We start from the raw sequence: 24,848 nt of genomic DNA on the forward strand, positions 1-24,848 counted from the left end.
ACAGGCTAGCATCTATGCATTTGGTACTCATGGCACTGCTCCAGATCCATGAGCTTGCTCTTTAGATGTATGTTGTCATCATAACTGTAATGAGGCTGTTCGTACTGTACTTTTGGAAGCAGTGCAGTATAAAAGTCTTCAGTCTGCTGGGAGCTAGATATTTTGGCTGATCTTCAGCTTGCAGTGTATAAACACATTCCTCTCTGTTTTTTCATTTTATTCATCCACTTTCCCTTTTCCTCCCTTCCTTCTCCTCAAGGACATAGACTTTGGCTATATTTTTCACAACTGCGTGAAGCTAGAAATCCGAGCGGATGCCTGTGCCACCACCGCCACCACCACCTCCTCCTCCACCTCCTCCACCACCTTCTGGAGGGCCCCCTCCACCACCACCTTCTGGAGGGCCCCCTGCACCACCACCACTGGTAAGACTGACTTTTCATTTCTGTGAGCAAAAGCTTAGCTGTAGTAGCCAGCTTAGAGCCCACAGGATTTTGGCATGGATATTCATAGCAAATATCTGGGGCAGATGTTTGTTTTGCTGGCACTAGTTCTGTTCATTACAGCAGTGGTCCCCAAAGTGGGGTGTGTGAGATGATCCATTGGTGTGTGGGATGAAAATACTGCAACTTCAGTCATATATGTGTATACTTTATAAAGAAATAAACCTATCTTTTTGGGGTGCGTGTGCAAAAATTTTGTTACTGCTAGGAGTGCATGATCAAAAGGTTTTGAGATTATTAGAGTGCATATGGTGAGAATTTAGCATTTGTGAATACTTTTCCAGCCAAAGGGAATTAATTTTTGTATTGGTAATGTACAGATGGTAAGTATTCATTTCTTCATCCTTTTTCTTACAGCTCCTATTAAGACTCACAGTGTTCAGCTGTACATTTTGCCCTTTCTAGCACACGGTGTCTTCCTGGGGATACAGCACAATATTCTTTTCTACATGTGCAGGAACAATTACAGCTTGTAGCAGATCATTACTGTGTGTGTCATGAAGCAGAACATGTGCCTTGCCAGCATGTTTGCAATAGGAGGAGGATGTTCTGGGTGAACTTTCAGGGTATTACATTTTCATACCTTCACAATCAATTATTGTACCTATGGTAAAACCTGTTTAAGTAATTCCTTGAATTCCGTGATCAGTTGGTCATAACCTATTTCTGCATTGAAATTATTACACTTTTTTTTGAAAGAGCAGAACCTGGTACAGTTGTGTTCAAGTCATAAAATCTCTCCTGACTTTTTTTCATATATTTTTCTATCACTGCTGTGGTTATTTGCAGAGTATGTTAGTCTGCATAGCAAAACAGTACATGGTACTTAAAATGTACTTCAAATGTACTTCAGGTTTATTTTTTTTTAAGAACTACATTTCACCCTTGCATTCCCTGGCATCTTTGCCTGTTTTGTTCCTAGGAAGGTTGGTTGATTTTGTTTGTTATTGTTCATAAGGCTATTATTTTATCTTTTTTTTTCCAGAAGGAGGTTTCTTTGCAAGTTTCTTTCTGCTACTTTACAGGCTGAACCATTTTGTAAAACTCCCCATGAGCTGTGGAGATGAAGAGGAGGAGGATAAAGACAGCAAATCAAATAAGAAGTGTTTGATTCTTTTCAGCATTCAGATTAAAGTTTGGCACCAGGAGCAGTGTTTCCAATTAGCCATTCTTCTGGGCTGGTACACAACCTATACTTAGATGCTGAAATAAGTGGGCTGCATATTGTGAGCAGCTTAATGCTCACAACTGCAATTAAAGTCAACAGAAACCACAAATGTTCTTATCCTAATAAATTTAGATCAGTAAAGTATCTAGAGACATTTTTAGAATCCTCTAACATACGCCAATTGGAAATGACTTGAGAAAGCTAAAAGGACCCCTAAGGATCATTATGAACAAGTTTGGGATTTTTTTGTTTCCCCTTCCCTTTTCTGACTATTAAATCCACTACTGTGATAGGGTTTTGATACAAGAAGGCTTGTTTTCATATTGTAGTTGGGTCATTCTGTTTCAAATGGGGTGATCTCTGTATAAGATAAACAGAATTTAGAGTCAGCTCAATCTTGGTGACATGATACATGCTAGATGTGTTTCTAGTTATTGTCTGATATCAAAGCTTTGCTTTTAATAGGTCTTGAGACTAAAAAGAGTATCAACAGAAATAATATAAGATCAACAGAAATAATTAATAAAATAGCGTGGCAGGACATTGTTTTTTCTGCAACAGCAAAATTATTTTTTCCCTGTCAAAACTGAATGAGAGACAGGATAAGGAATCTGCCTGGTGAATTCAGCAGAAGCACAGAGTAAGAGACTCCAGCTGGTGCCAAGTTACAGAGTAAAACCTTATAGTTGGGGAGTCTGCAGAAACTTGCTTCAGACCCTATTTTCTTTTACTGGAAAGCCCTTTCCTAGAAATTGGCATTTGTCTTTTACAGTTGCTAATCTGCCCAGCTGTTGTTACAGCTGCTAGGTCTACAGTTAGGGGATGGAAGAAGGAAAAATTTAACAGGCGTATAGCTTTAAGGAAAACCTTCAAAGGAAATAAGTTATTATACGGCCAACAGCTGGAAAAGTTCCAAAGTAAACAGCACAGTGGTTTTTATTATACTGATATGATTAAATCAGAGTAAGATTTGCATGTTAGCAATTAAAAGTTAGATTTTAATTTTACTATTAATATGTGGGTGAGCCACTAGTTTAATTTAAGTGATTTATATTAAAAAAAAATGTCTGTGTGTAGGTGGGGGCTTTAGGGTTTTTATGTAGTTTTTCATGATTGAATTGCAGGGGTATCATGGACTTGTCTTGCTTTTCTAGTTATGGATGAGAACCATACTTTCCTCTTGCTTTCACTATCAAGAGATTTTTAGTAGAAGTAGTCACTGCATTATCTTTTTCTCTGCACATTTTCTTTGTGAATATTGTGAGCCTTGATCCCAAATAATTTTGCAGTCCTTACTTCATGGAAATTCTAATTACTGTTGGCACATAACTTTTTTGTCCTGCTAACCCCTTCTTAAGGCAGAAGAAAGTTCCTTCCTAGTGTTTTTTTGGCCTTTTTCCTACTGTTTCCTAAAACGTTTGGATTTGCTGATACTCTGTAAGTACTTGTACTGAATTTTTTTTCACAAAAGTTGTTACAAGACAATAAAAAGTGATTTGGAGATGGTATTTAAGACATACTAGGAGCCACCTGTGCCCAACAGCCAAAAAAGCTACTGGCTGTTAGACCAAACTTAAAAGGAAACAAATTCCTGGATTTCTCAGGAGGGAATGGTGGGATGTCTGCTATAGCAGATGTAGGTGGCTGAGTCAAAATGTAAATATAGCTGATTAGATTCATTGACTAGGTCTTCAAATGCCTGCCTTCTGGAGGTGATAGAGATTAGAGGGGTGAGTAGGCAGAATAAAACTATGCCCTGATGTATTTTCTGGCACTGGCTTACAGAATTAAATTCTCATCATGTTCCCTTTTCCTCTACACCTTAACAAAGTACACTTAGAGAGGAGGCTTTTTCTAAAGCTCTTTTAATTTATGGGCATGTCATGTAAGGTGGGTTTTTTTTAATTGAGTTTTTGTTGGTGTTCTTGGGGAAGAGGGTGGTAGGTTTGGCATTTTTTTAAAGCTTTCTGTTCATGAAAACTTCATTTTATTCTCACTCTGTTTCTTTTACCACTCCTGTCTTTAAGCTTGGCATATGAGGCAACCAGGTTAGTTTTGGTTTGTCACATTTTCTGGAGTAGGTGTCACCACGGAGATGGATTAAAATTTTTCTCTACTTCATTTTCCAAGAAAAGGATCAAGAGAGAATTTTGCTTTGATAAACCCTGTTCACTTATTACATGCAGTGAAGGCTGCTTACTGCTGTGTGGCCTCTGTATATATGAATTTGTAATGTTAAGATCAGTCATCACCTATTAAAATGTTAATATTGGAGGAAGTGTGGATGCGTAGCAGCCCTGCTGGGTTGTGCCTTACTCAGAGAATGTTTGTTTAGTGATTCATATGTTTGTGGAGTTTAAGAAAATACTTCTGTTCTCTTTGGAATTGTTATGATTAAAGTCTTAGCATAGAAATTAACCTCCAAAATCACAATGGATCAGATGATTAAAGTTCATAAAGTAGCACCAGGTGTTTATTTGCTGCCTTGTGGCACACTAGAAACAAGGATAGCAGAAGGAGAAAGTCATATGCTTATTTTGATGATAGAAATATGAAACTTGAAGCAATGATGAATGCTAGACTAGCATGTAGATTAATCTTAATGTAAATTAATCTTAATGATTACCTCATTCTTATTTAGTTAAAATTTTTTAAAAATTAAAACTAGAATTACTGTTGTAGATAAACCTGTCAGTGTTTATCAAGTTTGTTGTTCTCTTCTTATTTTCTACTCTGTAATAGAAAACTCAGAAAGGCAATTCCTCATGATATAATGTGTGATAAAAGCATAATTTACACAGAAGAAGGATTTCCAAGGTTCAGAAAAACATCACCTGATAGTTTTCTTTGGGGGGATGGTTTTTTCCCCTCCTTTATGCAGTTGTTAGATTGAAAATCTTGCTGAGCTGTTTCCTTCAGCCTTCATAAGAAATTCAGAGAGCTACAGTGCTCATCTGAAGTTGTGTGGGAGTTGGTTTTGCTCCTATGACATTTAGCACTACTGTTCTTTGGAAAGAGAACAAACAGCATATGTAAAACATCTTGGCTGAAGATAATGATGATTTATGGTATTTTGATTTGGTCTTACCAAATATAGTATGAGCAAATGTGCACAAATGAGCCCTCATATGTATAAATTTTTGGTCATGCTTGCTAATTATTTATTGTAAAATTAAAGTAATCTCTTAAGTTTTTATTCAGACCCCTAGACATGCAAGTGTAATACTGAAAGAAAGCATTCTGCATGGTGCCAATAGCAAAATAGTTAGGAATGTGTTTATTAAAATTTTATCTGAGCTGTAAGATCATATTTAGTACTTTGTCATGGAGCCTAGGGAGATACTAAAGCACAATATTTATTGCTGATAAGTAAAACACACCAGAGTGAGAGAAAGTGCAGGCTTGGTAATCTTGTTGGTGACTGACTCATCATAGAGACTGTGCTAAGGGCTGGACAATTTTTGAGTGCTTTGTTCCAGAAAAAATAAAGGATACTGATTTAAAGTGTTTTAATAATATATCATATCTCACACCAGTCTGCTTTCATAAAGAATTGAGAGTCAATCATGTAGGAAAAAAAATGCTGTGTCTTTGTGTGGTTTATTTGACTAAATTTTTAGCTGTTGGAAAATTGGGATTGCATAGCTGTGGTGTCTCAAAGTGTTGTTGCTGTAGCCTTCTACTCTTGTAGTCAAGAAATACAGAAAGGAAAAATGGGAGCTGTGAAATATGGGGAAGATGAAAAAAAAACCATAAATACTAGGCTGGCATTGCTCTGTTTCATCTGGACAGGTACAGGGGCATGGATTGCATATAGTTCCTAGGTGCTAATCTTCTTGAATGCTTCACTTGAGAACTCTTATGTCACCGTTTTAAATGTATTTAGATAATGAGTTCTGTTTTGTAGGTTTCTTCATAATGTCATGTGTTCTACATGTCTGAGTGGAATGCATTTGAAGAGCATTCTTTCTCTTTGTTTTTCATCTGTATAATATACCACTATGGAAATTGCAGAGTAGATTTACCAGCTGTGAATGATCGAGCCCAGGTACCAGAAGCAGCCTAGCTGCAGACAACTAATAGGTTAATTTACCGTTCTAATCACAAAGTAATAATGCCCTTAAAAGTCAGTGCCCCATCTCTAGTGTATGCAGTGGCTACATATTAAATTCCATCTGTCAATTAATATTATACTTTTAGTCTTTTAATTAAAAGAGAACTCAAAATTATAGCAGGAGTTCTCTGAATGGCTGGAAGGTGAGAGTGCAAGAAATGCTAGTTTCTCATTATTCTCTCTTGGGTTAACCATAATTTTGTGTGGATGCTAAAAGGCATTTCAGAATAATCAGTAGCTTCTGCACAGGTAAGTGGGTATGAGGAATAGCCTAGCATTCTTAGAGAGAGATTAAATTGTGATGTGTGTAGGTTGTTACCTGCTGAAATTTTTGTTACCAATACTCATGGTATCCCTTGTCATTCTGAGGACTCTGCTATGGTAGACAGAGAGAATAAACACTGCTATGCTAGTGTCACCAGCTCCCATGGCAATGTTTTCATCCTTGTACTGTTTGACATTTTCATTGCAATGCCAGGCCCTCAGATTTTCTTGTTTATGAGAGAGTTTTCCCTTTCTTTTCATTGATGCAAAGGCTATCATGGGACTTTGAATCCCAAAATTTTAGAAATCAAAAAATGAAGTTCAAAATTAGCTTTTGAAACCAATCCCAGGGTATTTTTGGTATTTGACTTGTGATCTTTCTGGACTGCTGGGAAACACTTTTAGAGTAGTTTAAATTTTATACTGCCTTCATTTTGGTGGCTTCTGTTACTGCATGTTTTCTTTTAGTACAAGAATAGTCAGAATTTACATTTAAAATGTGGGTGTCAGAAAGTTAAATACTTGCAGAAAAGCTCAGCAGGTACAAATGATCCTACTTACTCTGTTGCATTTTTTGTATTCCTGTACAGAAATCTAGCAACCCACACTGGAAAACCTTAAGTACACCCTAGTGAATAACCCCCCCTGCTCCATTTGAGGCAGGAGCAATTGAACCCTATAGTATACAAGATTTTATATTATCCGATACAGCAGTGCTAGCATAAGGTGCAGAGGGTTTATAGGTGCAGTGACATTGATTCCTGGTGGTGTTTGAAATGAGCACTGGGAACATAGATTTAGAAGAAAGTTGCTCCTGCTATGCTGTTCTGTTCCCTGCCATTGTGTGTGGTGGTAGCTTCAAGTAGGTGCAGAGCAGGCACCAGGCTCTGCTAACACTGAAAGGCCTCACTATTTGGGACTAAAGCCAGGACTAGGTGGTGGCTATAGTGCCAGGAAGGGATCTGTAACAACTTTTGCACTACTTCCCTAGCTGGGAGCTGAGAAACAAGGTTGGTGTGGACACAGCCTATCTAAGAACACACATTGCTCGCTGACCTTTTCAACCTGGCAGGCTAAGACTGCAGAACTTTGTGCAATGGAGGCTGAGATCATGTTTAATCAGTGCTGAGCTGGGTGTAGGTGGAATTGTCAAGTGCTGGTTCTGTCATTCTGTTGAAACAATGATTTCATTAGCTGCCAGGAAGCTGTTTGGCAGGTCCCGTCATGTGGGTTCCCTCAGAAAAGTTGGCTGGAGAGTGACCCCTCATATGGGAAGCATTTGAAGCTCAGCTTGCTAGAAGGCTGAGAGAGTGCCACGTTTGCCCAGGCAGATCAGGTGCCAAGAATTAATTAGTTTTGTCCTATTCTACAGCAGAAACACAGAAGTGGCTCTGATCTTGCAAATGACTGTGCAGGTGCAGTAGTGCACTGTGGTGAGGTCTCCCATAATTAAAAAGCTTTAAATCAGAGGTCAGAGCTCTCTTGTGAACTGAGGTACCAGAAACCTCTCCAAAACTCTCAGGTACCAGATCTCCCAAGCTTGTTTAGAAATAAACAGAAATATTATTAAAATATATAAAATAAAAGAACACATCTACTTTGTTGTTGAGACTTGTTGGATTTTTCCTTAAACTGGAAGGGCGTATTATTTGGATTATTTTATTTTGTATTTGACAGTGCATGAGTGAAACCACACTTGATGCATATGTAATGAAAATACAAGAAGGATGACAATGATTTTCTCTACAGTACTCCTGTTTGTGATGTGCTGGAAACTGGGTTTATTATTTTAATACGCTCTTTCTATTTGTTGCTACTGTTTTTCTTGGCACATTCCTGGTAGAGACTTTAGCTGCTGGTTTGAGAATTCTTTGTAAAAGCAACGCTCTTGCCTGCCGGGCAAACTGTTTCTGCTGCAAATGTAAAATCATTAATTCCTGGCATAATTCTAAGCTAGTAATAGTGGATTGACCTTGGAATCAAGATCCAAATTCCTCTGGAGTTTCAGATTTCATGCTGAGCTACAAAGATGACTTTTATAATCCTGTGCTATGTCAAGGAAGACATGCTGGTCAGCTTACACTGAGATTTCTGGTCAACATCTATGTTTTACTTTGTACCAAAACAACCTCATTCTTTTAATAAAAAGTTATGACATTGTAGTTTGTTAGACTATTCTGGCATCTTACTGGCAATATTACTTTTTTCTGACAGTTCTGCTTTTGAAAATGATGCAGTCTTTGAGGAGCTGAATTAATTTAAATACCTTAGTCCTGATGGTTACAGAAATCTCCTTATGGAACACTTGTGGTCAGCAGCTTGTTGTTAAGTGGAAGGAAGCTACAGAGTAGGTTGCTTGCAAGCAGGTCTCCCCTGTTCTTGGTCCACTCTTTTTTGTCATCAGTGGTCCCAGAAGGGTATTTTAACAGACTCATGCCCTTTGAGGCCCCTTACTCAAGGTCTGTGCTCTGCCAGACTGCTGTGAACATCAACCCAATGCCTGGCTTTCCTTCAAAGGAGTAGGAGATTTATGGCTGGATGGGGACCCAGTCATCATCTATCCCTTCATGCTCCCCTGCTTGGAAAGTCTTGTGGTGCCATATGGGTAGTAAGAACACTCATCATGCTTCCTCAGATGGTTTACCAACCAAAAACAAGCTGTATTTTTCTCTCATATGCTCAGCTATCTCTGACATGACGCACATACTGCATTAGGCAGCTAGCTTACCTTTTTTGTCTTCTTTCCTGAAAAATCTGTATTTGTTTACACCAGAATTTTGGTTATTAATAATATTGAAATAATATTTGGAGAATTTTGTTATATTTCCAATGGTTTCTGCTCTTTCTTGATGCTTTATACATCCTTTACTAAATGTTTAGATGTTTCAGTTGTCTCTCATTATTGACAAACATTTTCTTTGACCAGACCTGGCCATGTGACTATCACATTACTGACTGCAGTGCCTCCACAGCTCTTGCTTGTTTTGCCCTTCCTGCTGTTTTAGATGCTGGTTTTAATTGTCCATTGTCACGTTTGTAAGCTTTTTCTCTCACATTTTTTAGTTTAAGTTGGGTCTATGAATCATGACAGAGAAGGCCAGGACTGGCTCAGGAACATAAACCCTCCCACCCCCCCCACCCCCCCAGCCCCCCATAAATATTTGTCTCTGTGATCAAATATCCTTTATCCTAGAGCTTTCTGCTTAGTCTTTATATTGCTGCACTCTTTCCCTTCCTTAAAAGCCAAACCTGAGGTGTTTCATGCTGCAGTGATGAAAATCACTTGCCTCAGCCTGGATCTGTGCAAGTTTGGCTGAGCATGGCAGAGAAAAATAAGAAAGCAAGGGGTTTCCTCAATCTCTTTTTCCACTAAAATGTATACTGCTTCTGCCTTCTGCCAGTACCTGTGCTTGATCTCTGCATTGAATATGGGGGATTTTGTTTATGGGGGAAAAATTGGTAATGGGAGAGAAGAAGGTTAATTTCCACCAGATTCATAGAAATAATATATATTGTCAGCAAAAGAGAGCGCTCTCATTCTGCTCATAATAAAATTCTGACGTGAAATGTATTGATTAATGTTATCATTATATGTCTCACAAAATAATTAGGGAAAAGCTAAATATATTTTGACTTTTTTGTTTTAGTTTTTTATCTAGTTCAGATAAATAATTTTCTTCACAGGTGTCTTCCCAGTGTTTCCTGTAAAATGTGACCAGGAGAAGGAATATACTATGATGATACAATTCATTGCACATTAGAAGTGTAAATACTCAGTACTATTAAGTTCTCTGAGTAAAAGTATATAGTGCCTTTGGATGGAATAATGCTTTATTTTATCTTACTTATGGCTCCTATCTAATTTAGGGTTCTAGTATTGGATCATCTTTTCACATCATTTGATGGGTTTACTCTGAAAGAAAGGCCCATGACTGCCTGGCTATTGGGTGGTCCAGAAGGCTAGAGGTACATTTTTCCTGCAGCTGTCCTGTTTATGTAGATCTGTATTACTCTGAAGTACTTTACAAATGCATTCAAGAGCATATTTAAAATCAGAGTAAATACAAGCCATTTATGGTACAGTATGTATGAACTGTGACTGAACTACCTGTCCAGAGTCCAGAGGATTTTCCCTTTTCTGTGTGCAGGGGTACACTTTAAAAACTGAAGATTATAATTAGTATCAATATAAACTTTTTCAAATGGCTGGTACCTTCTGCATTTACATCACTTTAGTATCTGAGCACGTAAGTCTCTTAAACATTTTAAGTATCGTAGGAGCCCAGAGGGTAGGTCAATGCTCCCATCTGTCTTGCAGGATGTCAAGTGACATTCTGAAGGTGATGTAAATATCACAGCAGAGTGTAGTCAGAAATGGAGCTCATTGCCATGCATTTCAGTCAGTTTTCCCTAGAAAAAGTCTCTCCGTTCTTAATTTGTCTGATACAACTCAGTTTAGGGTATTAAGATTGTGATTATTCAGGCTCAAACCTGGAGTGGTCCATGTATAGAAAGTGTAAAAATAGAGAGTTGTTCTTCTAAACTAAACAATCCACTTTCACAGAACTCCTAACTGGATGAGGCTGCTACAAACCACTGTCCCTCCAGCACAGGGTACTACACATCACCTAGTAGCTCTGCACAGGACCTGGTGACTTGTGGTTCACAAAAAACACTTCTGCCAGAGAGGATTCAGCCTTGATCTGAAGTATTATCAAGAGATTGATAATCTGCTGCTGTCTGTGGCTTGTCTGTTTGCATCTCAGATTAATTCATCAAATGCCTGTCTCTGCTGCCTGAGTCCTCACCACCATTCCCAGTACAGGTTGTGGTGTGCTGACAGTCAAAACAGAGGTGCCGAAATCTGAGCTGTTGGCTCCAGTGTTTTGAACACTGCTTTGGCTCTTTCTTTTGCACCTCCAGGTTTCCACAATGTAATTTTAAAAATCCGGAGACTAGAACCGAGCTTGTGATTCCATTTTTGCTCACACTGTTTTTTTGGGTTTGTTTGTTTGTTTGTTTGTTTGTTTGAAAGGAGAAGAAATATTGGAGGAGTATACTATCCCTCCTTGTCATACTTGCTAATTCCGGCTTGCTGCTGGAGCCCCCTTCCAGGTCCAGGATTGTGGGACTTGGAATGCAGGCTTTAGTTTCAGAGATATGACTATTATTTGCAATCCAGTCACTTTCAGTTTTACATTTGACGTTTTTATATTGTGCATTTTCTTTCTCCTTTCACCCCTCCATGTCAGCAGTGGGGAAACATGTTTTGGTTTGTTGTTCTTTTCAAATAGACTCAAGCTGCAGTGATTTAGATCTCTCTCTATATTCATGCTGTCCTCATTCATATTTCCACTAGTCTAAGTTACCAGCTTCAAATTCTGAAATGTTTATTTCCAACATTGATGATTTACAGTCTGAAACATCACTCTAAAAAAAATGATTTGAAGGAATTTTCCTATTTACAGGTATTTTGAAGACCTGACAGCCTAAACATTAGTCCTGTACTTTACTGCATATCCTAGCTGAGTGTGTAATTTCAGACACTGAAGACAAAACATGGTGGTGCTGGGTGAGAGGAGAAGGAAGTAATTCTTATGTTCAGGCTGTTTACATGTGTGGTTTGTTCCATTCTTCTAGTTTCTATGTACTGAATGTGACATTCATTGTGTCTGAAATAGTAGCAGAATAAGCTAGTGGTTGCTGAGGTAATGAGAACCCACCGTTCCCTTACCAATTCCTGTAAATAAAGTATGGAATTTAATTTCACTCTGTGTTACCTGAGGCAGCTCTGGCATCTGATAAAACAAATGATCTTCGCATTCTTCTCCACTTCCCTTCTGATTTTCATTGAAATACTGAGATGTTTCTCTTTTTGTAAATAAATGAGGCTGCCCTGCAGATGGTGGGGTAGAAAGTAGCCTAAGAATTACATCTTTTGTCTTGCAGCTGTTTTCCCTCTGTGACTTAAAATGTATTTGTCTTCCTGCTGAGACACTACTATTGCATGTGATCAGAGCTGAAGATTTGACTGCCATAAGAGTTCCTCTTTGTTTTTCTCTTAATGCAGAACTTGCATGTTTGTTATCTGTGCTTGTGCTACGGATTGCAAGCACAGCATGAGTGTGAATCCAAGATTTAGTTCTTCATCAAAGAAAGGAAGGTTGTCTCAAAAAACAATATGGTAAATCCAGGAATTTGCAAATGCTGGACACCAGTAGATAGTGAGATACTTACCTGATGAAATGCTACTTGGCAAGGATTATTACTGGCCTTGGGAGTGCAGGCAGCAAACAAGAAATCCAAAGGAGCTCTGACTGCCGCGCAACCAGGCAACACTACACCCAAGACCATCTTGACTTTGTAATGGAAAAAGAGAATCCATATCAAGCTACTCAGCAGCTAATCAATATCCAGGTCCACCAGACTGGGCACGGAAGATTGAATCTCTTACACACATGAAGAGGAAGAAGAAACAGCTGGGGCATGGGATGGAGTTATGTTTGGAGTAAGGGAATCTGCTCTAAGAGAGAGGCAGCTTGTTATGCTGCATTGCAGAATGGCAGAACTCTTCCTGCTCTTTTATGCCACAAATTTTTGTCTTGCTTGTGTTACACTGATATCAAGTCATGGGTCACTTGCCACAGGTTGCCACAAGTGGGTTATTTTAATAGCTGTCTGGATATCAAGACTTTATATTCAATAGCCTGTCTGCCCAGAGAAGTAGATCTGGGAGGTGAAGTGGACAGCTGGCATAATATAAGGACACTTGAACCCGGAAATGAAAGAGACAGCTGCTGGATCTAATTTTAAACATAGCTCTTGATCAGATCCCTCTAGATCCTACTTGTCCTGCTACAGCAAAGTCATTAGTGGGAGTAAAGAGACAAGAAGTTGAAGATACTGGTAAAGAGCTTTTATGAGGAAGGGAATCACCCTTGTTCCAGTTATGGTATTTCCATTTTTCACAGTAAGTATTGTCAGCTTCCAGAGAAGGGGAACGGAAATGGTTTGTGGCTCGTACGAGGTCTAACACCGCTGACACAGGCAGCTCTTCTGGGGCCTCGCAATGACTAGTGGGACTCCCTGTTCTGCAAGTACGAGGGCAGGCAGCGCTCTTTCAAACGAGAAAAATGTAACACAGTGGGGCTTTTCCGAACATTTTAAAATAACACGTGGTTACATATCAGCAGGTTGCAATTCCGAGTTTTTACATCAGGGTTCGGGAATGCGGCGGCGTTAGCGGCGGTCTGGAGCTCCATCTAGTGGGCCGTAGCAAATCCCACTGGCTGGGTTTTGATTTTTTTAGCAAGTACGAAAATAACCACGAAAAATATCGTACTGATAGAATTCTTCACTTGGGATTAATAAAACACGTTATTAGTTCAGCAGCTGGTTGAGTGTTTTCAAGTTTCTCTTTTGCTTTCAGAATGGCATTACCAAGCTGGGTTGCTTTTGGGGGTTTTTTCAAGTGTGACGGTATTGTTCAGCTTTATTACAGCTATGATGCTAAAATTAAGGGCTATGGAAACATTTCTGGTACTCGTTCTCTTTAGAGAGTTAGCTAACCTCTGGGAATTTTGGAAGCAAGCAGAACATTGCTCCTCTGATGTGAAGATTCTCCTCTATTAGATTGCTCTGTTAATCACAATAGGTTTAGGAATAACAGCTTTGCTGTTTATTATCTGCTTTTAAAAAGTGAAGCATCCAATTTTCTTAAAGATATGGTTTTTTAATATATATAACAATAAACTTGAAGAAATAAGAATAAAGAATAAATTTTGTTCGTTTGTTTTATTAAAAAACTTTAAACTGCAACTTTACATTTAGCAAGCTTGGTTAGGATAGAAACATTACTAAAATATAATTGTATTATTCTAAAGGCATTCTACTTAAACTGATGTTAATCTCCAGTACAGAGAGACAATCTAAAGAAGTTAATAATCACATTCAAATATAAGTGCAGCATGCATTTATCTCTTTTCCTAAGAAAAGTGATAAAACAGATATTTATTATAATTTGACTTATAAAAATTTTGATGTAAAGCATTGTAAATATTATGATAAGAGCTGACAGAGGAAGTTGGAGCTGGCATTGTGGGACAGAGGCCATAAATGGCCAAATGAGGTCACATTTCATTTAAGCATGCCTCCTAACTTGCTTTCAACAGCATTAGCACAACTAGGATTAGTTTTGTATTATATTTAAATTTCCAGCTTTCCAGCCTCCTGCACAACCAAGTGTTCCTGTTGATTCGACTCAAAGGCTTGGGAGTGACAGCTGCCAGGGAGGGCTTATTTCAAATATTCTCTCCCATGTTTGCCTGTGTATCCTTTCTAAACATGCATTTTTGTCTGTATCTCCCATCTAAAGCTCTTACTGTCAACAGGTAAGCTCAGAGATACCAAAATTGCGAAAGGAAGACCAGAAAGCACGAAACGCACTCTTGGCTGATATCCAGCAGGGAACTCGCCTAAGAAAAGTGACCCAAATCAACGACCGCAGTGCACCACAGATTGAAAGTGAGCAGTGGCTCCTCAGCAAGGCCCTGGGGGAGCATTGCTGAAGCCTCGGGTGTGGGTGGAGGTCAGATGGACAGTTTCATACTGAAGGGCAGGTTTGAAGGTCAGCAAATGTCTGCGTCATTGTATGGCTTTAGGATGTGGGGAGGGAACACTTTCTAAACGTGCAACCTGCTCTGAGATCAATGACTGTTAGCACTTCATGGTAAGTCTCCAACTAGTTATGACCTTAACAGGCATTCCTTGTTCCAAAATAAATCCTTGAGAGCACTTCAATAAAATAATTAGGTGGGAATTGTTGGCTCTAGCAGAATAATTGTTCTTTATTAGATTAAAAGAACAAAAAAATGCTGAAAAATTCTAGTGACATAAATTCAGTATTAGGCCTAACACAGCTACTTCTTGGTGTCACGATTTGCATGACGTTGAAGAGCACCAGAGGGTGCTGTGCTCCAAGGTACAGGTCAGAGAGGGATGGCAGTTCCTGTATAGCAGTGCAGGGAAAAGTTTGGTCTTGGCTGCTGCCACCAAGCCTTAGCAGTCTCAGGGCAAAGATGAAATTATTTTCTGATATACCCTTCATTTTCATTCTTTTTAACAGAACCCAAAGGAGCTAACAGAGATGGAGGTAACCCAGCTGTTAATAAAGGTGGCTCTCAGCAGCCTCTGGGAGGTTTATTTGCTGGTGGCTTTCCTGTTCTCAGACCAGCAGGCCAGAGGGACATGACAGGTAAAGGCTTCATTTGGATGAAAGCAGAACTGGGTGGGCACAAATTTGGGATGAAAAGTACTTTGGGATTAGCTTTACTGATTGATTTTTATTGGGTTTTTGTTGGTTTTTTTGTTTTTTTTTTCTGAATGCTTAGTTCATCATGTGACCATGGAGTGCTCAATTAATAATGTGATTGAAGCCACCTTTCTAGATCTCAGGTGCCTTATTCCTTAAAATGTAAATAAAATGCTATCTCCACACTTGGTAAGAAAGAGATTAAATAGATTTCTTTAGCTGAGGTTTTTACATTATTTTAATGAAAACTTTTAATTTTGTCTTGAATACAATGTTGAAATCTGAGCTTATCAGTTTCAGCACAAATGGCAAAGTCATATTCCTTCCCTCCACTAGTGTGTATTTCTATGGTATTACAGTCTTGGGTATTAGATTAAAGATTCATATTTAAGATTTTTGCTCTCTGGATTTTATAGAGTATAGCTTTGATCCAGCAAGGTAATTTACTGATGTGAAAAATAAAGGTATTGTTGCTTCACAATGACAGGAGGAAGGCACATGGGGAGCCCCACTGCTGCTTTCACCTCAAGAAGTGCCAGTATCAATGAGGGATGACTTTTATAGTCACAGTAATGACCTCTGGCTCTGTCGAGCAGCTGGTGCCTGCTCAGGCAGCACACAGCAAAGTACGTTTTTGTACGGAAAGACAGAATTCGGCTCTGCCTGAAGGTTTTTTGCTCCCAAAAGGCAAGTCAAAGATGCACAGCACTGTACGTGCTGGGGCTTTTGACATAGCTTCAGTGGCAGTAACTACTTTGAGTTGCTCTTTAAACTATGGCCATGCCTATCAGACTATGTGAGTGTTGAATGAGATGCCTTTTTTAACATCTTGCTTTGTGATAAATCCTTGACATTTACTCAGGAAAAGATATTTTGTAAATTCAAGAGTCTTCAGGCATTTGCTGTTAAAAAGGAAATACCAGAACCTGTGCCTTCCAGAAAGCCTTTGAGGCATTACTTTTAAAAACTTGGCTTTTATCCGTGGAGTTGAAGTTTCTGTAACGTTAGTGTGAATTTTTTGATCCTAAGCAAGTATTTAACTTGAAGGATGCCAGTTGATGTGTACTTTTCACCAGGACTCTCGATGCCCAGCGGGCTGTACCAGGCAAAATGAGGTTGGCATGAAGGGTCCCAAACTCTGCAGAAAAGCTCCTTCTCCTTAAACGGTTTCATTCTGCAGAAGCTGAGGAGCAGGGAGGGGAGCAGTGTCTCCCAGCAGGTCGTCATATAACAAAGCAGAATCCCTGGTGCCCACTGGAATGCATCACCTCCTAAGCCCCATTACAGAGTGGGCAACCGGGGTGAATGAGTTTGATCCCTCCGGGTCAACTAGGGAGGGGAAGATGAAGAGCTTGCCTTTATCGCTGTTCGGTCTGAGGAGTGGGATCGCAATCCCGGTGTGTAACATGTGGTATCTGGTTTCCAACAGGGAGGCCTGGGCAGCTATCTGGAGGCCGAGCACCATCCCCCAGACCCTCCGCACCGCCGAGCAGCGGCGCTGCCAAGGCGAACAGCACCCCCTCGCCCCCGGCCGAGGGTCCAAGAGCAGCTGTCCCACCGGAGATTCCCGGCACCTCCCGAGCAGCAGCAGGAGCGGGCCCCGGGCGGCTCAGCCTGCCCGCCCCCCCTCCACCGCCTCCCGCTTCCAGCAAGCCTTCCCTCACCTTCCCTCCTCCTCCCCCTGTGCCCCCTCCGGCCGATCGCGCTGCCAAGACGGTGACCCCCGGCGCTGCTGCCCCGGCCCCGCTCCCTCCCCCTCAGGCTGACAAACCCAGCAAGCCTCAAGCAGGCGCTTCGCACCCGCCCCCGCCGCCCCCTCCTCCTCCTCCTCCCCCGCTGCCCCCCGTGCCCCCCTGCGGGCTGCCGGGCAGGGCCGCCGAGGCCTCTGCGGCCGCCGCCGCTCCGGCCGAAGGAAGGGACTGTCCCCTGCCCCCGCCACCGCCCCCCGCCTCCTCCGCCGCCACACGCCCAACCCCCGCCCCCAAACCGGCTCTCCTTTCCCCCCTCCCCGGCCTTCAGCGGTGCCGACGTGCCCCCTCCGCTGCCCCCCAAGTCTCCCCACTTGCTGTCACAGGTCCATAAGCCAAGCAACATCCAGTCGCTGCCGCTGCCGCCCACCCCCGGCCCCCCTCAGCCCGCAGCCGTGGTGGAGACCAGGAAGAAGAGACCAGGCCGAGGCGCAGGTGAGAGAGGCACCTCCAAAAGAAGGAGGTTTTTCCCTCCCTTCGGCTAGCGGGGAAAATCACAGAATGATTTGGGTTGGAACAGGACCTTGAAGATGACTTAGTTCTTCAAGGCCGCCTTCCAACCCAAACCATTCTATTGCACTGGTGGCTGGAGAGCACGGAGGGGCAGGGGTGAGGAGCACACATGGGATGAATACCCATGGGTTGCACGGCTCGTGATGAACTCTCAAAACATCCGGCTTTTTGAGATGCCAGGAAATTCTTAGCACTGGGCACACATGCCTTATTGTTTAAGCTGCCACTCTTGGAAGCAACATGCTGATCAGTGGAGACAAAGTCTTAGGACCACTGGGCTGCTTCATGCTTTTGTGTTGGCATTGGTGTGTCTCCAGCAGTGCAATGGGTGGTACCTGACAGGCTCAGGTGGGGGAGCAGACTGCACACCACGGTGTCTGCCAGGTCAGCAGCTGCTCATGTGCCAGCCTGCCTAGGACACCCCTCTACAGCTGTGCCCATGCAGGAGCAATATTGGCAACAGCTGGGAAACGCTAGAGAACATAATGAAACAGAGATGGGGTAGCTACCAGCCATAGGTGAGCAAAAGCAAATCTGGCTGCAGCCCTCTGCTGTTCAACAAAGGGGAGCAGCCAGTGCCTCCTGTGATCAAGGTGGTTGGGCCAAAGGTTTCTCCAACTACTTGGGAAGTGGGGTGTTATCCAGTATTTCCTTCAGTAGATGATAGAAGGAAATTTTGTTAGACTCCTCTAATGTAATGAAAATAATAAAAAAGATGAGCCTAGATTTGTGTAGGTTTGAGAAATGGAGACAGCTACTTAACAGGGAACATCTGGAAATGTTCTGTACCCTGTATTTTAGCATCCACATGTCAGGAGAAAGATTACTTTGAGAGCCAGGGGAAAGGCTGTGTAAGTACAGCAGATCAGGTGCCTTGTGGTGGTGATTAATCCTGCTCAGAACTCTCTGATGAACTGTTACTATGTCGAGATGCCCATTTCTCATGTAGTTCAATTTGTATGTTTTCCATAAAATTACCCTGCCTGTCCCTTGTTATGTAGGAGGGTAAGGAGTTTTGAGAGGCTGCTAACTTGGAGGCCTTGGGCTCCCTCCCCCTCACACAACTCCTGTGGTAGGTCTTCCAGATGTAAACTTTGTTGGCCCTTGCAACTCCTCAGTGAAATGCACAAGACTAATGGTAATTCCATTACATAGCTGACAAAGTGTCAGGAAATTTTCTTTTAGGCATACCACCTAGTGTGGTTGTTTTGTTGATTTCCTTTGCTTAAAAAGCAAAGGAAAGTTTTGTTGATTTCCTTTGCTTGTTCTTGTGAAAGTGGAAGGATAATCTTCCCTTCCAGACTGGGACAAAACCACATTTCAGAATGTCACACTTTCCTTAGAACTGGAAATGGAAAGCCCCAGCCAATTCCAGTAGTGACTCAATTTAATACTCAATGCTACAAATCTGTGGTCAGGCTTGGCAAACAACAGCTATGGGTATGTTTGCATCAAATACTGCATTCTTTCTACACCCCCTCCACTTTTTTGTAGTTTGCTGTTGGTAGTCATGATGATGTTCATATGCTTGTCTCCTGGGTTTTTTTTAAAGGAACCGGTACTGGGAAGCTGGTCACACCTCCACAGCCACCTGCAAGATCCCCAACGACTGAACTTACAAGCAAATCTGGAGTCTCAGCCTGGGCTACAGCTCATGACCCCTACACACCACTTAAAAATGGAAATATGCACATCATTGGTAATATCAGTAAATTAAATCTCTTGCCCTTAGTTAATAATTTTAGTACAAAAGCCTATGTGTGTCTCAGACCTCAAAAACTCACTCAAGACTTCGTCCTAGCAATAACTGGGTAGTATAATAGAAACATTTTTGTACAACCTTATACAATTATAGAAAATTAAGGCTTTTTCAAAAAGGATTTGAATGCAGTCAATAGAAAAGCACACACTACCTCCAAAGTTACTTAAAAATATGAAGAGTTTCCATAGTGTGCTTATATTACCATTCTTCAAACCAGATCATGGACATTTAGAGGTTTCACTCCTATAGGGCAAAGACCACTAAGAATTACTTTTGTGGTCTGATGAATTGGCCATTCATTCTTGTTCATAGCTACATGTCTTGAAAACTACCAATGAATACCTCTATTACCGCAATACCATCAATGCAGAAAACTGGAACAGCAGCCAGAAGCTTAACTTCAGTTTTAATAGCAGGCAGTGTCTGCAATTAAGGCAAAAAGCTTGGGTGGCTCACAGAAGTTTATATATGTTTTTTACAGAGTGGTTTATAATGAATGAGCCACTACCAGGAGAAAATAAGCCAGAATTTTTAATTGAAATTACTTGTGGCAACATTGTTGGGTTTTGGTTTTTTGGAGTTTTGTTTGTTTGTTTGATTGGGTTTTTGGGGTTTTTGGTTGGTTGGTTGGTTGGTTGGTTTTTGTTGTTGTTGTTTTAAGTTTTTCTCTAGCAGCAGCTAATGTTTATTTCCCTGAAACTTCCCAGATGACTTTGAATCAAAATTTACTTTCCATTCTGTGGAAGATTTCCCTCCACCTGATGAATTCAAACCATTTCAGAAAACGTATCCCAGCAAGATACCCAGAGGTAAGTGTGTAAACATGGAAAGATCTGATCATTATCAAGAGGTTTAAAAATGGGGATGCAAAATAAAGAACTGAACCATCATTAGCATAACTGGACTGCTAGCATTGACACAGAGAGGAATGGGGTTTGTCACAGTGGCAACAGGGACCAAAGATATAATGAAAAGCACTTAGTTACTTTAGAGTCTTAGCTAAAACAAATTATGTGGCTGGACATGCTGCCTGTGTTTTCAGATTGCTAAATTTGCAAAGTCTGTGATGTTAAAAACAGTCATATTGTAAAAACAGATTTGGGCAGCTCCTGAGTTTGATTTTTTTGTTTACTAACATGTGAAATCACAGAGAAAGATGACTTGATCCATGTCTTCTGTTAGGTATTTTGATTTAAATCCTATTCATGGTGTTTTACACACCTGAGTAACAAAGAGATTTAGTACCTGAACTTTGTCAGGAAGTGATAAATGGCTGAACCTTGCTTTATTTTTTTTTTTTTCCTCCTTTCTTAACTTAGTAACTTTACAATCAGGTCACTGATGTAAGAGCAGTTCACCTATCCAATTTTGAAAATGGGTAGTCAAAAGTGCCAAAAGATCTCATGCCCATATTCAGCTTTTTTATAAAACCTAGTTTTCTGTATTATTAGGTCTCCAACTTTTAATTAACCTTTTGTTTTGTTTCCATGCTAAGGTACTTTACATGAATTTTCATAGCAGCCTCCTTCAGGCTAAATTGTCTGCTGTATATTCTGACTTTTTACTGAAGGGCTGCAGAGCACAAGCAATATGTGTGTGTGTGTATGTATGTAAACATATGTATGTATATATCAGGGGTAGCAGATAAATGCAGTGTCCCTGCCATATAAGTGCATCCAAAATACCTATTTAAAATCTGTCCTATCTATTTACAGATCCCTCTAAAAATCCTCCATTAAGAACACACGTGAGATGAGAAGAGTCTTCTGATGATCTCTGGACTAGTGTTAAAAAAGAAGATCAAGATAATATATAAGACAGAAGGGGTCCCTGTTGCCGTGATAGATTGTACTTGAGTCACAAGTACTGCAATATTAACATTTCTATAAACTGTAAATCAATATAAATTATACCTTTTGAACTGGCCTACATACTACAGGAATGTTAGGACAGGCTTTTAATTACTGTATATAGGTGAATATTTTTTAAGCAAAGCAGCATAAAATTTAAATTCTTTGTAGTGTTGAAACAATTCTCATTGTGCTGACAATGTTACCTCAGAATGTTTTGTGCTACGTGCCTGTAGTTCTGTTTTCCCCTTCCATCATAATTTCTGGAAATTCTCCAGTTCTTATTTAGATATTTTTTCAATGAACTGTCAAACTAATATGCTATCTTTAGTCTGTTTTTATGTTTCCTCACTTCTTCCATTCTGCCTGGCCTCAGATTGCAGCAGGATGTCACTTTCATGAAGAGATGGGCCCACAATCCTTTTCTCATGAAGCATGAAGAGGAGATGCCAAGGAGCTGTGGCTGCTAATGAGCATACCTCCTAATGATTACATATCCTTATAGGATAGTGTCTGAAGAAGCCCAGCTGGGTGGGATGGTTATGGACTTGACAAAGATGACAGAACCTTTCCAAAGCAGAGGAAAAGGAAGTTCTCTGTTGTAAGCAAGAAAAAGAAATGGTGTGTGTGAATACACATGGTGTGATGAGCGTATGTAAGGACACGTGTCCTGTCTTTTCCTGCTGGCACAGTGGCTATTTACCATTTCTGCCATAGATTGCCTTTACCGAGCAATTACAAAGCCTTTGGATGAGGGGTCCAAAACCTACATTTTAGAGCTACTACTATTTGCTAGCAGTGAAAGGTTCATTGTCCAAAACGTACCACATGGAACACTCAGCCCCCAAAGTGGTTATTGTCTCAAATAGAGTTGGTTGGGAAAAGTAACAACCTATCAGCAGACAAGACTTGAACTACTGCTTTTAATATTCAGACCTTGGGTAAGGTCTTTGGATCACAGATGTTTAGATCTGGTCCTAAGATGTCTATTTCTAGCATTTATTACCCTTATTCTTGTGCATTGGGAGGAGAGGTACCAGGGAGGTGTCAGGGAAATGATCTTCACTCTGCTCAGCACTAGTGAGGCCACACCTGGTGTGTGGCCACATGTGCTGTGTCCAAATTCTGGGCTCCCCAGTGCAAAGAAGACATGGCCATGCTGAAGAGAGTCCTACAAAAGGCCATAAAAGTAATGAAGGGGCTGGAGCATCTCTCCTATGAAGAAAGGCTGAGAGAGCTGAGACTGATCAGCCTAGAAAAGAGAAGGCTCAGAGCGGATCTTTCCAATGTATATTTGAAGGGAGGACATAAAAATGGAGCCAGACTCTTTTCAATGATGCCCAGTGACAGAACCAGAGGAAATGGGCAACTGCAACACAAGAAGAGCTATCAGAACATCAGGAAACACTTTTTGACTGTGTAGGTGACTGAGCCTTGGAACAGGTTGCCCACAGACCTTGTAGAATCTCACTCCTTAAAGATGCTCAAAGGATCTGGACTTTGACCTCAGCAACTGGCACTAGGTGACCCTGCTTGGCCAAGGGTGTTGGATCAGATGACCATCCCTTTCAATCCCAAGCACCCTTTGATTCCTCTTTTTACTACTTTTCTGGGTTCTTAGACCTGGGTTACAACAACCCAAGGCACCGCTGGGGGCAGAGTGGCTGGAAATCTGCCTGACACTAAAGGACCTGGGTGTGGTGGCTGTCAGTGGCTAAACATGCTGAACAGGGGCCAGTGTGTGCTCAGGTGGTCAAGAAGGCCAACAACATCCTGGCTTGAGGAGGTTCAGAGGAGACCTTATTGCTCTCTGTAACCCAAAAGGATAATGTACCAGTGTGGGGGTCAGTCACTTCTCTCAAGTAACAAGGCACCGGACAAGAAGAAATGCCCTCAAGATGTGCCAGGGGAGGTTTAGATTTGATATTAGGAAAAACATCTTCACCAAAAAGGTGGTCAGGCATTGGAACAGGCTCCTCAGGGAAGTGGTGAAGTCACCATTTAATACCTACAGGTATTTAAAAGACTTGTAGATACAGCACTCAGGTGATCCCTCAGGTTTTAGCTTTTACATTTTTCAGATTCTGTACTGCTTTAGTGTGTACTTCTGAGCTTCATACTAGGGGATAGTAAGCTCTCATTATAGAGTAGGTAGACAAAGGACCCTTGGTCCTGGGGACCAAGGACAAATGATCCAAATTTCAGACCCAAGAACGTAAACAATGGTGGAATGAAGAGAGAAAATCAAGAAGGATGGGACTTCATAATCTAAAGCTATAATCGGATAATTAACTCCAATATGCTAATGGACCAGAACTTATAAAAGTGAGAGATCTCATGACTGGTCGTCCATTTTATGACCATTTTGGGTTCATCTTGGGTGTAGCCTTGGCTGGGCTCTTGTACTGCCCAAGGTGTACCCATTGAGGCCTTCTAATAATACCTGCTTTATTCTTTAACTCCATCTAGTCTCTGTTCTAGGTCAGCCTTCACAAGGCATCATAGGGACATGGTTTAGTGGTGGACTTGGCAGTGCTGGGTTAACAGTTGGATTAGATGATCTCAAGAGTTGTTTTCCAATATAAATGTTTCCATGGTTCACCAGCCTGAAAAAGAACACTGCTGTTTCCAGGGTGAGTCTGGTGCTCACAGCCAGGCTATTACAGGTATGGCATTAATTTATATAACTGCCATCAATTCCCTTCAGTTAGAGGTGTGATAATGTTTTAGATCACTGATGATCTTTCCCCATGGTGTTGCCTTCGAACAAAACTTTTTTGAAAAGACAGGTTACTGCATCTTTACATCCCTGGTTTTCTGTTTGTTGTTACAGCAGCTCAGTTAGGCTGTAACTATTCCCACACACATGCACATTCATGGTTTGAGATGGTGTAGGGGTAAGAAGCTCTTCACCCACAGGACTCCAAGAAAGCAACATTAGTCTTTTTCTAGCCTATTATGATAACTTGCTGTACATCATGTGAAAAGGAAAAAAAAAAGTGGTGATGCTTTGACCAATAGTGTCATTTACTGTAGTTACTTGATAAATATGCATGAATGTAGTAACAAGCAGGGGTCTACATCTACATTGCTTCTCAAACAACTGGAAAAGTTGAATACTGTTTTAAAAACTATTTTGTTATAGTACAATTAAAAGTGGCATATTGTTGGCTCTCATTTATTCTGAAATTTGTGTACTGCTCCGTAGTAAGTACCTTCCTAAGGATTTTAAAACTAATTCTAGACTACCTGCCAGCAGATATATCAAGGAGAAGAAAATTTTACTCCATTTTTATTATGGTTTGGGTACTTTAGAAATAAACAACATCTTCCAGGGATGAAATGAGAAATCCTGTGCCTATTTGCTAGCATTTCTGAAATGTTTCCATATATTTGTCATTAAAGATCCATTGAAGCATCTGGAGATACAGAGGACCACACTGGCTGTGACCCTGAGGCAGCTGATCCCATAAGTCCCACAGTGTACTTCCACTGAGACACACCTCTGTTGAAGATTACTACAAATATTAATACCATGCAGTTGCTCTGGTTTCTACTGACTGCACCCAACCATGTTGCTGTACCACAGCTGGTTTTGGTTTTTAAATGCACTATA

General features: G+C 40.8%; 1 protein-coding gene across 1 annotated transcript; it reads left to right on the forward strand.

Moving 5' to 3' along the window:
- Positions 1-314: 314 nt before the first annotated feature.
- Positions 315-24,582, forward strand: WIPF3 (WAS/WASL interacting protein family member 3). The gene is given in 8 exon segments (XM_053971153.1): positions 315-425; positions 14,422-14,572; positions 15,174-15,302; positions 16,789-17,300; positions 17,302-17,542; positions 19,173-19,319; positions 20,090-20,191; positions 21,098-24,582. Coding segments are annotated over 8 exon segments (1,434 nt in total). The 3' UTR covers positions 21,139-24,582.
- Positions 24,583-24,848: the final 266 nt, after the last annotated feature.

The sequence above is a fragment of the Vidua macroura genome, chromosome 1, assembly GCF_024509145.1.
Source record: "Vidua macroura isolate BioBank_ID:100142 chromosome 1, ASM2450914v1, whole genome shotgun sequence".
In the NCBI taxonomy this organism is placed as follows: domain Eukaryota; kingdom Metazoa; phylum Chordata; class Aves; order Passeriformes; family Viduidae; genus Vidua; species Vidua macroura.